Source organism: Trachinotus anak, unplaced genomic scaffold, assembly GCF_046630095.1.
Source record: "Trachinotus anak isolate AG129_WGS33_773 ecotype Australia unplaced genomic scaffold, CSIRO_AGI_Tana_v1 ptg000007l, whole genome shotgun sequence".
NCBI lineage: Eukaryota > Metazoa > Chordata > Actinopteri > Carangiformes > Carangidae > Trachinotus > Trachinotus anak.
The window spans coordinates 5743044-5757072 of NW_027273858.1; the positions used below are offsets into that span (position 1 = coordinate 5743044).

General features: G+C 39.7%; 1 protein-coding gene across 2 annotated transcripts in view; it reads left to right on the top strand.

Annotated features, from left to right (window-relative positions):
• Positions 1-13936, top strand: part of pank1a (pantothenate kinase 1a) — a 28409-nt gene extending 14473 nt beyond the window's left edge. For both annotated transcript variants that reach the window (XM_071480063.1, XM_071480064.1), the window contains exons 5-8: positions 3124-3300; positions 4569-4692; positions 7029-7154; positions 7341-13936. In XM_071480063.1, the coding sequence (XP_071336164.1) occupies positions 3124-3300; positions 4569-4692; positions 7029-7154; positions 7341-7400 (487 nt within the window). In that variant the 3' untranslated portion in view covers positions 7401-13936. The remainder of the gene's footprint in view (positions 1-3123; positions 3301-4568; positions 4693-7028; positions 7155-7340) is intronic.
• Positions 13937-14029: the final 93 nt, after the last annotated feature.

The window sequence follows — 14029 nt, forward strand, 5'->3', positions numbered from 1 at the left end:
AGTGAGTTGAAAACTCAGAAACAATAGAAAGATAAGCCTTAGTAAAGTCCACCTTAAGCCCTAAATCAATAAGTTTTGATTGTTTTGTTGTTTTGCATGAATGAAAATGTGCAAAAGGTGAAGGTTGAAAGCTTTTTATAGTTTCAGTAGATCTGCAAGTTAAGACAGAACCGGTTGTCTGCATTGCAGTCATTCTTTATCTTTCATCACCTTGTGTACCTTAGTACTTATGTAACAGTGGAGCCAGATTGTGATTAGATAGTGAAGTCTTGAAAACAGAAGGTCCCTCCCAGACCTGAGGAGGAGAACCAGCCTCCTGGTTATCTGTCACCAACCTGCAGTTCAGTCAGCCAGTCAGACAGTGTGTGTGTGTGTGTGTGTGTGTGTGTGTGTGTGTTTATGTACAGACGTGGCCAAAAGTGTTTGTACCCTTACATCTGACTGCGTTCCTCATGAAAAAGTGCTGAAACGAAAAGCTCTTTTGTTTCATACACACTGTAGAATAAAGCATCTCCTGATATTATTCTACAAAGATCAGATCAAAATGAGGTGATGATAGATAAATGGACTGTCGTAATATTTCAAGCAGACTATTGTCTTCAATGAGTGTCGCAGGTTTCTTCAGTTTCATCAGTCATTCAGCCTATTGAATGATGAGGATGATTAAATGGAGACCTGCCCTCATTCTGCTGTTTGGTGTCACGGAGTGCACAACATGGACAAGAGGGAGAAAAGAAGAGAGTTGTCTGAGGAGATAAAGAAGAAAATATTTTCCAAGCATGGCAGAGGTGAAGGCTACACGACCATCTCCAAGCAGCTCGATGTTCCTGTGACCACAGCTGCTGATTTTACTGAGAAGTTTAATCGAGCGAACTTTCCTGGACTTTGACGCAAGAGGAAAATTGAACAGAGGGACAGTTCAAGAAAATTGAAAACAGACACAACTTGACCTTCAAGATGAAGGTACAACAGTATGCAGTCGCACTATTACATCGCTTTCTGGATGACAGCGGGCTCCTGGAGGAAGAACCAGGAAGACCACCACTTTACTAAAATCCATGTTGACAAGTCAGAACACCTCCTTCTTTAGACAGAGAAAACAAAATAAGAGATTTTTAGTGAGTTACATCAGCTCCATGTTCACAGAAGAGAAGATTAGGCTTTCAAAGGAAAGAAGACCGTCCCCACTGTGAAACGTGGAGGAGGCTCAGTTATGTTATGGGGTGGTTTGGCTGCATCTGGCACAGGGTGAATCTGTGCAGGTCACAGTGAAATCAGTTCTGGAGAGAAACACACTGCCCAGGTCATGGCTCCTCCAACAGGATTATGACCCAGAACATATTAAAGCAGCCAAGAATGAATGAGAAGAAAACGTTGGACCGTCCGCAGCCATGGACAGACAGACAGTATAAAAAGCACTTGATTGCAGTGATTGATTAGGTTAAGGGTGCCAATATTTCTTTCTTTGCCATTTTCATTTTGTTGTTATTTTAAATGATTTATGACAGAAAAACAAAGGCTGCCTGTCTGTTGTGTGAGAATAGTGGGTACTGATCACTGTTGTCACTTTCAGCTTATTTCAGAGAAAAGTTTTTTTCTCTCCTGAGTGGAACTTTAACAGTTTCTGTAAGTGAGGTCAGTGCAACACCTGTCATCTGTTACTTCCTTGTTCTGGCAATGGACAGTGTGTCTCATTGTGGTTGCTCACCATGACACCAGAGTGAGTGTGTGTGTAGTGCGTGTGTGTGTGTGTGCGCGCGTGTGTGTGTGTGTGTGTGTGTGTGTGTGTGTGTGTGTGTGTGTGTGTGTAAAGCTTCCATTTCAATCTGTCACACTGCACCAGGAAGAGGAAAAAATGGGCTTACCAAACTTACTTGTCATTGGTATGAGTAGTGAGGTCAAGTCAAGGTCCTGGGTGTGTGTGTGTGTGTGTGTGTGTGTGTGTGGTTTGTAATATATTACTATATATAATATATTATTATATATTATATTATCATTTTCTTTAGACTAATTTTTCTAAATTCCTTTAATCCTTTTCATTCTCTCTCCTTGCCTCGTGTTGTTTCTCTACTTCTTTTACATAATTATTTAGCTCCAACCTTTCTGTTGTTTTGCTTCTTCCTCTAAAGCACATTGTAAAAATATATTTTATTACTGTACTGGCTCAACTATAAGACATTTTGATGATTGACCCCTTTAATACTCATGCTGTTAGAAAGGTTTCCCGGAGATACCATTAATCCAAGGACATAGAGAGTCATCATCCTTGAAGTGAAACATGAAATCCACTAATGCTTAAAACCCACATTTGTGTATCTTGCCCATCAGCCACAAACTCACTGTTGAAGTGGTCAGGGTCATTTTCTCTGAACATTTTTCAGGCCTCAGTCTTTTTGAGCTCATCATCTCTGATGACACAGTTTCCCTTTGGTTTATTTCTGCAGTAAAGACGCAGGGAGACACTATGAACTCATTTCATCAGCACTTCATTTCCTCTTTGGCAACAGAACATGTTACAACAACCTTCAGACACAAAAGATCTGATAGCTTGACTGACTCATTATGAGCAGATTGAAAACACTTGCTAGCATAGCAACATAATGCAACGCTCTCAGTAGAAGTGCGTAGTTGCACTCATACTCCATTCAAAACGAATGTCTGATGTTGCAAACTTATAATTGTGTAGTCTTTGAATATAAGGCGACCTCTATTTTTTGAAAACTGTAATCCAGAAAAAACATTCAGGCCAAAACAGCAAAACTGTACAAATGTATAATTTCAAAACAACTGTCCCATATTGAATTTACATTCAAAGTGTTTTATACCTGAACAGAATTTGTGTGACTTTTGAATGGTGATGTGAGAGATTTTAGAGCTGAGGATAAAAGCAGGTGTCAATTTTATTGCACACAATCACATCAACAACTTGTTTTATCTTCTCCTCTCTCGTATTGTTTCATCCTCTTTTCTCTTCCTGTCATCTCTCCAGACCACTCTTCCTCGCTCCTCTTGCCTCCTTTCTATTTGATTTTTCACTGCTTTTCCAACCTCATCTTTTCCTCTGTTATTGTCTCCCATCACGTGATCTAATCTGACTTTATCCTCTGTCTCTCTTTCTTTCAGTCTGGGAGGTGGTACGTTCCTGGGCCTTTGCTGTCTGTTGACGGGCTGCGAGACGTTCGAGGAGGCGCTGGAAATGGCCAGCAAGGGAGACTCTACCAACGTGGACAAACTGGTGAAAGATATCTACGGAGGAGACTACGAGCGCTTCGGCCTGCAGGGCTCTGCTGTCGCATCCAGGTGAGCGTGACCAGGGTCGCCTGCACGTCCGCAACATTACCACAGCTGTCTTCAGCAAAACACTTGATGCATCAAGTGTGGCCTGTAGTGCTTTTCCACCACATGATACCAAATCAACTCTTCTCTATTTGACCTCTGGTACTTCTGTGGTACCAAACGCTTGCTTTTAGTCATAGTTTTTTGTATGTAGTATGTGTGCACTGCATTCTGTCTGGGTGCTTCACTGTGCTCTTTTGGCTAAGTTCAGCCTTTTTTCATCCATTAGATAAGAATAAAAAGTCACCTGTTTTTGTTATCACAAAAATCAATTGTTGGAGCTGAATTGATTTCTGTTTTTTTCACCCACCCTCGTGTCAGGAGCCAATCAGGAGAGATGCTCTGCAGTGCATTAGGATGTTATATTACTCAACTGAATAAGAGGCACATTTTTTAATTATCTGACTGTTGAAATCTGATGTTTTCATATGAAAACAAAAGATTTCAAGATGAGTCCTGTAATTCATGTCGATGTAGAAAATCCGAAACAGATCTCTATTCATTGTGCCTCATTAAAAGATGGATAAACATACATTGATCTTTACTCATCAAAACATCAGGCTAATTAAGCAAATTTGTTGCAGATTATTAAACTAATCACATGCAGTGGTTTGGAACTCGTTGAATCGGCATAAAGTGTTTTATTTGTTCACATCAATTAGTGGACATAATGGTGACAACATGAATCATTCAGAATGACTTAACAGGCTTTGATGTGTGTGAATGCTCTGCATCAATGCACTGCTGCACAAACACATGCAGTCATAATAGAAATATAAAAGACACATACCAGCAAACGGTGCCTGAAACAACAGCTGAATGGTAATAGTAAACATGAGGTCCACACACGCTAACTCACTCCAGACCTTCTCCTGCTAATCCTGGTTTAGCATGTATACAGTAAACCTGCAGCTCTGTGTTCGTCCAAAGGTCGATCCATAAAGCAAAGAGAAAAACAGATTTTATCATCAGATTATTATCACTGTTTCCTGTTCTATTCTGACATTTGCTAAAAAAAACACACACTCACATACTAAACACTTGTTTGCAGTTCGGTCACAGGTTAACATGACATTTACAGAGGGTCATTCTTTGTGCTTGTTTGTGTTTTTTTTTTTTTTTTTTTGTTTGAATTTATAAAGAGTTCATTGAACTTGAATAGTACCCAGGAGGAAAGTGTGTCTGTGTGATTGGGTGTTCACATATCGAATGACTGACTGTCTGTTTTACAGTTTTGGTCACATGATGAGCAAAGACAAGCGAGACAGCATCAGTAAGGAAGACCTGGCCAGGGCCACGCTGGTCACCATCACTAATAATATAGGATCCATAGCACGGATGTGTGCTGTTAATGAGGTACACACACACACACACACACACACACGCAGGCTCCTAGTCACTGTCATTCATAAAATACCATCCATAAAAGGCTTATGTGGTTTATATAACAATTACACACAAACACCACACAATCATCAGTGAAATTAACATACAATTGTGCGTTGAAATGCACACACACACACACACACACACACACACAAACAAGCAGACCAGAGATTAGCTACTCAGCATGACTAATGATCTGGATAGGTACGCCTTCTGTCAGTTACACACACACACTTAATTTACAGCTTTTCTGGCTGCCCAGCATGACATAAGGTAAAACACACAAAGTTTGTTGTAGCGCCACCAAAATCCCCACATTTCCTCTGAGCGCGATTCTGATGTCTTCACACTCAGCTGCGATGAGTTTCACATAATCAGCAGTGAGCTGGAAGGCTCTTTGGGATTGTGGGTACTAATTGGCACCACAGTGAAATCAGCGTATGGATCATAAAAGCAAAAACAATTAGAAGCAGTTTAATCTAATAATTGAATAGTTTCAAAGAGATTAATGACCGAAATAAATGAGTCGGCAGTGAAATGAAAAACGGAGCAACCATTTTCAGTGGCAGCAGTCAAACTCGAACCTGTTATCTTCTGGAGCGAGGGATCAGCCCGGAGTCTTTCTGTGTGCTGTGAGCTTCTTTACAGTGTTGCCTTGTGGCATGGCGATCAAGCAGCATTGTACAGGGCTATCACTGCACACAGAGGTGCAGCGAGGACACACACACACACACACACACACACATCCACCAACCGCAGGACTGATACTGATATTTTGTTCTGTATGGAAGTAGTTAACCAATACATCTGGTATTGATTTGAAATGATCTAAAATATGAATTGTAAGAAAGTGATGCTGTTTAATTGTTTCAGTGTTAAAATGTAGACACTAAGGTTATCCTCTTAAAATCTTGAAGACAACACACCTGCTCTTTGGTAATGAAATTGACATATATTAAACCTTTGAACTAATAATTAGGTGTCACTGAGAAGTTAATTAATAAATGTTTTCCTCTGGCTGTGGACAGGAAGCTTCTATTAAGTCAGTCATCTTCTAGATACATTTATTTTATTTTAAACTATTTTCTAAAACTGAAGACAGTGGTTTATCTGCTTATTATTCCCCAAACTCCACAAACCACTGTGGCTGATTCTTGAAATTTTGCGGGACTTTTGCCAAACATTAGCGTAACATAATCCTCTCTCAAACATGCAGAGATTACTCTGCTAATACGATTGTTGTTTTTTTTTTTTTTTCACACAGTCAACGTCTAAAGCTCCCACTTTCTTTTCCTGCACATCTGCTTAATTTATACAAGTGCACTGCTGCATGCTGTCAGCTCATTTGCCTGAAATATATTTAAATAAATGATTTATTTCTGTGACGCATAAGATAAAATTAACAAGTTTCAGAAGCATTTAGCAGTTTGAGTTTTTGGTACAAATCCAAATCGAATCAGCATGAGGTTGGAAGCTGGTTTGTCTGTGCTGCAGATGATCAGTACTAACGACCTTTGGGTCTTAACCTCGGTGGGGCGAGACACTTACTGGTAACCAGTTTTTCAGCTCTATAGCACCACCGTGTGGTGTGGTGAGGTGTTGCATTCTGCCCACAGTTTCTCATCTGTTTCACATAAAAAATGAATTAATGACATTGTTCTTGACCTCAGTTTCTTTGTCATTTCGAATTTGATTTACTTTTTTTAATTACTTTTACTTTTTGTCTTTTTAAGGACAGTTTCTAATGTTTCTTGCAGATTTTATGAAGAGACCCGTCAACATTAGAGTTGAAACACAAGTCATTTTTCAGCCAAAAATCCCAAATATTCCCATGTTTCACCATCTGAAAATGTGAGTCAATGAGGGATCTTCAGGTTTTGTTAGTTGGAAAAAATGAAACATCTGAGGATGTTACCTCAGGCTTTGAGAAATTGCAACAATATTTTTCAGTTTTTACTGACATTTTCTAATCCATACAAGTAATTGATTAATCGAGTAAATAATTGAAAGGTCAATAGATAATGAAAATGGTTGTTAGTTGCAGCCCTCTGCATTTTCCTTCATTTCTGATATAATTATAGTTGGTTCATTTTATGCCTTTATTAGAGTGGATAACTGAGAGTTGAGAGAAATGAGGGAAGATGCTGTGGTTCATGATCGGCAGCTTAACCCCCAACCCCACTGAGGCTCCGTGGTTCATATTTTCAGATGTGGATGTATGATATTGTTATTGCTTCTGACGTGGTTTTCCCACCCAAAATGGGACTTTGTTTCTCAGACTTTTTCCACCTCTCTTTTCTCATCAGAAAATCGAGCGTGTGGTGTTCGTGGGGAACTTCCTTCGAATCAACACAGTGTCCACAAAACTGCTGGCCTATGCCATGGACTTCTGGTCCAAAGGACAACTAAGAGCCCTCTTCCTGGAACATGAGGTGAGCACTTGACAAATATACAGATCAAATGTAATTCCAGGTAGCAACTGAAAAAAACTTTAATATTCACCTTCAGAAACCTCCAGCACTGTTGGGCTGTTGTGAACGCATCCCCACCTCGCTTCAATGCCATTAAGTGTGTGTGTGTGTGTTTAAAAAGTGTACTGGTGTGTTTCTCTGCTCCAGGGTTATTTTGGAGCTGTGGGGGCGCTGATGGAGCTGCTCAAGACAACAGAGGACCCGTGAAGGAAATTGTGTGACATCATCAACGAGTTGACAAGTTGATGTCATCTTTCCCTGGACGCTGCAATGTCATCACCTCTCGATGCTGTGACGTCATCAACTTTTGACGCTGCTGAAAGGTCCCGTTCACAGAGGCCTCGAAAGGAACACTAAGAGAGAGACACAGAAACTGAGAAAAGCCATTTTAATAATTTAACACTTGTAAATAATGATAACCTCTAATATCCTTCTCCTAAATTTCCCAAACAGAGTCCCCCTATCATAGAGGTTTTAATATTGTTATCTTTAATTTATGGTTTCCTGTAATCAGCTCTGTTGGGTCTTGTCATCAGTCTTGTGTCAGGAAGCACAGAGACAGAGTATTTTAGTGTTTTTTGTTACTGTGTGTGTGTGTTTGTGTGAATAGCTACTGTAGCATTACATCCTGGAGGCTGTGGTGCCCCGGGTGACTATTTGTGCAACAGCTCTTTAAGATACACAGTCTGCACAGGAATGAAGTTACTCTTGAATGAGTAATTGGGCATTTTTACCACCGGGGACTTGCAGAAAGTCCTTTTCCAACACCACAGAAACATCTGTTGACCAGCAACGCCTCCTGCCTCCTTTAGTGAGAATCCAGACAGACAGCTGTACCTGAACACTTTATGTTATGATGCTGTAAAACCATCAGGGCTGCAGGTAGTGGTCACCCAGCTCCAAACTGCAGCTGTGCAGCAGTTGTGGCAGTAGCTAAGGGTTGGGAGGCATTTTACTGTTGCCTGTCTTTTGTTTTTTTTTGTTTTTTTATTTTTTTTTTGCACAAAAAGTTGCCCAGCACGCTACAGTCTTCTGAGGAGTGCACTGAAGCCAAATCCTGTTGAGATTCGTACAACACCTGCCTCCTCCAGCTCAGATGGGAAGCAGAACAGTCTTTAATTCTTTCTGTTGCTCCACTGCACATGGCCTTTTGCTTTTTGTCTGTCTCTCCTCCATCTACCTACATGCAAACAACATTAACAACACCGTATTGCCACGCATGCATACTGCTCCTAACCTGCTGAGTTTATTGTTAGACAACGGGACCAAGACATTGTCTTCCAAGCGATAGCGCTACAGCTGTGTCTGCATTTTTGATTTCTGTTGACTGGCATCACGACAACTACAGGTCAGGACCCAGTCTGGCTCAGCAACCTGTGTTTATGATTTATGTAATACTTTGTTTTGTTTTGTTTTTTATCTCTGTTGGGAATCATCTTTTCTGTTTCTCTTGTCCCTCCCCCATCTGTTAGTTTCTAGTTCAGCAAGGCGGGGGCCTGATTCCCCACCCTCTACCTTCTCTGCCACCCTGCTGCCTTGTTTGAGTGTTGCATTGTGATGTAATGAGGCATTCAAGCTGAGTTCATGCAACGGTAATGATCCATGTGAATTCTGGCATAAAAAAAGCTTCAGCACCCCTGGCTGTTGATGCAGTTTCAGAAGAATAGTATCACCCTCTGGGCGACAGTAGGGACCAAGATGCTTTAGCCTAGAGTTGCCCCTCATGTAAGATACACTGATGCAAAGTTTCTAGCAGCAGAAGCAGTTGAACTACTGTATATTAGACTGTTTGTACTGTCTAATGGTGCAGATATCACGCACTACAGTTGGTGATTTGTTCTGCCGGGCAGGTGAATCATTTCCAATACTTTATGCTTAATTTCAACAAACCATAAAACCCAGAGTACAGCACATGCCCAGGGTCAGATTTCTTGATTTTCAAATACTATTGGCAGAATTGATCAGAATTAAACCTGACTAATGCAAACCAAGTTGTGGTACAAGCAAGACTTTATAATGGCTTTTGGCAAGGAAACAGCCTCATGTTTGTCCGTTATGCTCAGTTTGCACGCCTCTGTCTAAGGACAACAAGTCAGGGCAGCCTTGTGTGAGGAACCTACCTGTTTGTCCTGATCTGAGTCATACCCACACTCGCACATGCTCCTCAGCAGAGACCTAAGTGTTTAAATTGTGTATTTACTGAATACTTGAAAATGCTAGTGTCCATCTGCCAGTGTGGAGCTTTCAGATTTTTAGTGAAGCCATGACCTGAGGTTCTAGGATGAAAAACCCTCTTTCTTGCTTGAATTGCCTGTAAAGAAAGTGTGAGTGGAGAGAGTCTTTTTGGAGGAATACTACCTGATGTGGAATTATGTAGATGACATGCACACCTTATACTATAGGCGAGTTTTGCTATATGCATGACAATGACGGCAGTAAAGAGGCTTCATCATCAGTGAGCTTTGAGTCACCAACAGTGACTTATAGAAATTAGATTATAGCTGACACATGGACCACAAGTGTATAGCCCCCCCCCCTTCCAATATCCAGGACCTTTACAGCCTTTCATCTCTGTTGATTGTCAAAGCAGCTGAACTATAAAGCTGGACAGTGCAGTTTCCACTGTCCACAGGTTTTTTTTTCTTTTTAATTTATTACCACTGTCTACATGCCTTTACTCTCTGTGCAGAGAAACTGTTCTCTTTCCCTTTTTAGAATCATTCTTTGTGAAATTCCCCTTCATCTCTCAGTTTTTGTTCTCTAGACGATTTATTGTTAAATACCTCCAAACCATCACTACCAACACTTTTGGGTCAGTCAGTTTTCTGTGTTTCTGAGCCTGTGTTAGTGTGTTAGCTCAGCACTGGGGATTTTCTTGACAGGACCTGGTGATTTATTAATCTCACCTGTAGTATAATAATGAAGGTGAAATCCTGGTTAGCTGGCTGAGCATTAAGTGCCCAGCGCAGGTATTCTGAACGTGTTATTGGCAAAAATCAGCCGATTGCGGTTATCTCCGCTTCACCGTCTACGACTACACTTTGACCCCGACTAATAACATGTTTGTGTTGTCTGTGCACGTCTGTTTTGTTTTTAGTTCATTTGTCAAAACAGCCACTTTGTTCTTAGGTACTTGTTAGTTCGAGCTGATGTTTTTTTTTTTTTTAATTTTGTTTTTTTTTTTTATCCACAGCAACTCACAATCCACTAACATTTAAAAAGCTCTGCTGTGAAATTGAATATGCACATTTGGAGATTTGCAAATTATAGATTGAACAGAATTAAAATAGATTAGGTTCTTTTTAACAGAATAATCACATTTAACAGAGTGGATCCTCTTTAGTTGATATAAAAATCAGTGTAAAAAAAAAAAATTGTCATGGTTGGCTTAAACTGTGGCGAAAGAAAACCATTTCTTCTGAAAACATTTAATCACCATGTTTCCATCCTGCTTGTTTTCAGCTGTGATGATGCTGCAGATGTTCTTCTCATGTGCTCTCTGGTCTGTTTTTTTTTCCCCCTTTATTTGCCTTGTTCCAACTCGTGTTTGGATGATATTAGTGGCCTCGACCTGTCAGGTGCCACTCAGCTTTAACATCAGACGAGTGTCGGTTATCTCGTGCCACCCTTTCTTTTAATCTGAAAAGCCCAGTCTGTTGCCTTCGCTGTGTGTTATCTTGGTTACATGTGTTTGTGCCCTTCAGTTTCTTCTGTGTGATTTCATTTCAGTTTCTTACCTGCTGAACTTTACCTCAACGTTTTTGTAATGTTTTGCATGCAAGATACGTTTTTATGGTCGGGTTTCACTCTTTCCTTCTTTCTTTCTTTTTTTTTTTGGTTTATTCTCGTTTGTTTTGTTTTGTGTTCTGAAATGGTACTGTACCAGAAGATTCAGTGCAGTTAACATGTATTTACAGTTTCAATGTCAGTGTTTGAATTCACCTGCTAGTCCTAAATGTGTCTTAGTAAAAACAACAACATTAACTTTCACTAGAACTGCAAAGGCTTTGGTTCCAAAGTTTGGGATTTTGGTAAGACACAAGAGTATTAAGATATCCCAGATCATTACTAATGAGAACTAAATTTTACAACCTTTCTTTCATTTTTTTTTAGCAGTAGTTTGGTTTGGGAACATTTTTAAAAGGTCTGTCCTTTAAATATTTTTTATCCTGCCAGTAATAAGTAATAATGTGAGTTCATTTGTTTTTCTCACGTGATTTGAAAATACGGTTGTACTGAATTTCTTTGTCATTGTTTTGATTGGCACAAAAGAACCGGTTCTCGGAAATGTAAACCCCAACTATCGTGCTCTATCAGGCCAAGGAACGTTTCCAGACATGTTGTGATTTGCAGCACTTACGAAAGTGATCCGAGTCGCACTGCGAGTTGTAGCTTTTTAAACACAACACCACTTCCCTGCAGAACACTTTATCTCAAAACAGGTAAACTCCAAAGAAGATTGAGCATTTGTTAACAGAAGCCTATGGTTCTAACATTTTACTGCAACATTTTTGCTGGTCAGCATTTGGCTCAGTTCTTGTGTCAGTGCTTTTTATCGTTTTATCGGAAATAGATAAATGAAGATTTTAACATTTTAAGATGATTCACAATCTCTGCAGAATGTTGATTACATTAATTATTCCTAGTTATGGTATAATTGCAAGTTATAACATCATTTTCATACTCCGCTAATCTAAAACTGTTCCGAGCCAGTTACTATTGTACTAATGTGCAGCTGCAGCTTCTGTGTCTTCGACTCCAAAACCTGAATTCACAACACTGTCTGGAATCTGATTCCTTCACAAAAACTGTATTAATGTTTATTGAAAGCAGTATCACATCTTGTACTGTCGCTGACATTTTTCTGACCTATTTAAAGTGTTTCTAACATTTTCTGTAACTTCGTCACCAGTATGAAGCAAGAACTTTAAACCAGCTTTTAAGCAGTGATTTTTTTTCTTCCTGTTATCATGAGTCAACACTGTGGATGTTTGTCTGCTTTGATAACAGCGTGATTTTAGAATTTGGGCTTTGAACCTCAGTGACGCTTTATCTGGGGTTCATTTCCCAATGGGACCATCTGTACTCAGATCAGTGTGTATTTCTCTGTACTGTATCGAGCTTTTGCTTAAAGTGTCCACCGGACGCCAAATTTTATGACATCCATTGCAAAACCTAACCAAATGGCTATGCAGCAACACATCCATCAATCTCTTAGTCCCTTTCAACAGACTCACCTCTTCTCTGAACCCACCACAGTTGATTTGACTTGTTTGTAAATGTTTAAAAATGTATGCATATATATATATATATATATATATATATATATATATATATATATATATATATATATATATATATATGCCACCCTGTTTTCCCCTCTGAGAAATCCTGTTTGAATCTTGACGGAGAGAGTTTCTCCTCCAGAAATTTCTGTCCTGCTGATTTAGATGTTAACACTATTTAAGGTGGATGCTCGCAACAGGATGTTGTAGACTGAATTATGCACCACAGTGAGCGTGTCAAGTGTGTTTTTTCAGCGTCTGCTGTGACACCGTGGCAATGTAAGGTCATTGTCACATACCCATAGTTATTTTTGAATGGTACTGTTATGACGGATCCTCGTCTGATCCAGACTGTGCATCTTGTTGGATGAATAACCCTGGCTGAATTTGTTTAAACTTAAGTCTCACCTTTGTTTACATCAGTGTGTGAAGGAAGTACTTCAGATTGGCTGGAGCTTATCTTCTAACAGTGTGTTACTTCAGGGTAGATACCAAGCTATATGACCTTTTGCTTGTCTAATAGTTTTCACCCCATTGAGCTAAACCTTTCAGGATTTCCTCAGAGGTTGTTAATCTAGTCGGACATCCTGTTGCGTGAAAACATCCAGCCTTTAAACTGTCTTCTGGAATGCTTGACTGGCAGGACAGACCTTTTCACCCTTGTGTATTTGATTGTACAGAGATTTTGTAAATAATATTAATATGATATATTCTACACCAGCAATCTGTCTGTTGATAAAGTTGTTTCAACTGTTCAGGGCCAGGTTTCCCAAACAGGACTCGGCACCCCATTTACAATCCCAAAGCAGACAGAAGACGCATCGAGACAAACCACTTTTCCTCTGCAGCTTTTTAACCTTTACCAACAACTTTACCAGAGCTGTGTAAAATAGTGTTAGCAAATACTTGTAGGAGTCTGTTAACCTGCTTGTGGTATATGATTGATGGGATTTTCCTCATTAGAACTAGATACATTTCTATGTGTTTTTTGTGACTTCCTACAGTTAGCAGTCATTGTAAGCTCACCTTTTACATTTATCGTCACAAAATAACCATCCTAAATAATCATAGATATTCTGAATGGTGATTGAGAACTGAATTAGGTCTTTTTTAAGGAGGAATGTGGTATGTTGAATTCATTTCCTCTTCACTTTTAATGCTCTTGGTGGCCACAGCCCAGATGCCTGTTTTCTGTCTGCTGGATTTCAGTGCCGGTTGTTCACCTCAGCTCCTCTGTATTCTGGATCTGGGTGTGAAAGTTTTGGGAAGCCCAGTGCTGGTTGTTGGCGTCAGTTCTGCTGCTGCTTTTAACTCTGGTTTGAAAAAAGAAAGGGTTAAAAAGAAAGAAAAAAAAAAAAGACAATTTGAAAAAAAGGCTCCCTGCCTTGTGCAATGTGTATGTACTGAAGTGAAGAGATTTTTTTTTCTAAAAATGAATTAAACTAAAACTGAATGAGATGTGTGTTTTGGATATTTCTTTGCTTACCTGTATATGGAAAGAAAGAAAGAGTGATTAGACAAAGACAGACAAATATAGCAGGGGCAATGGCA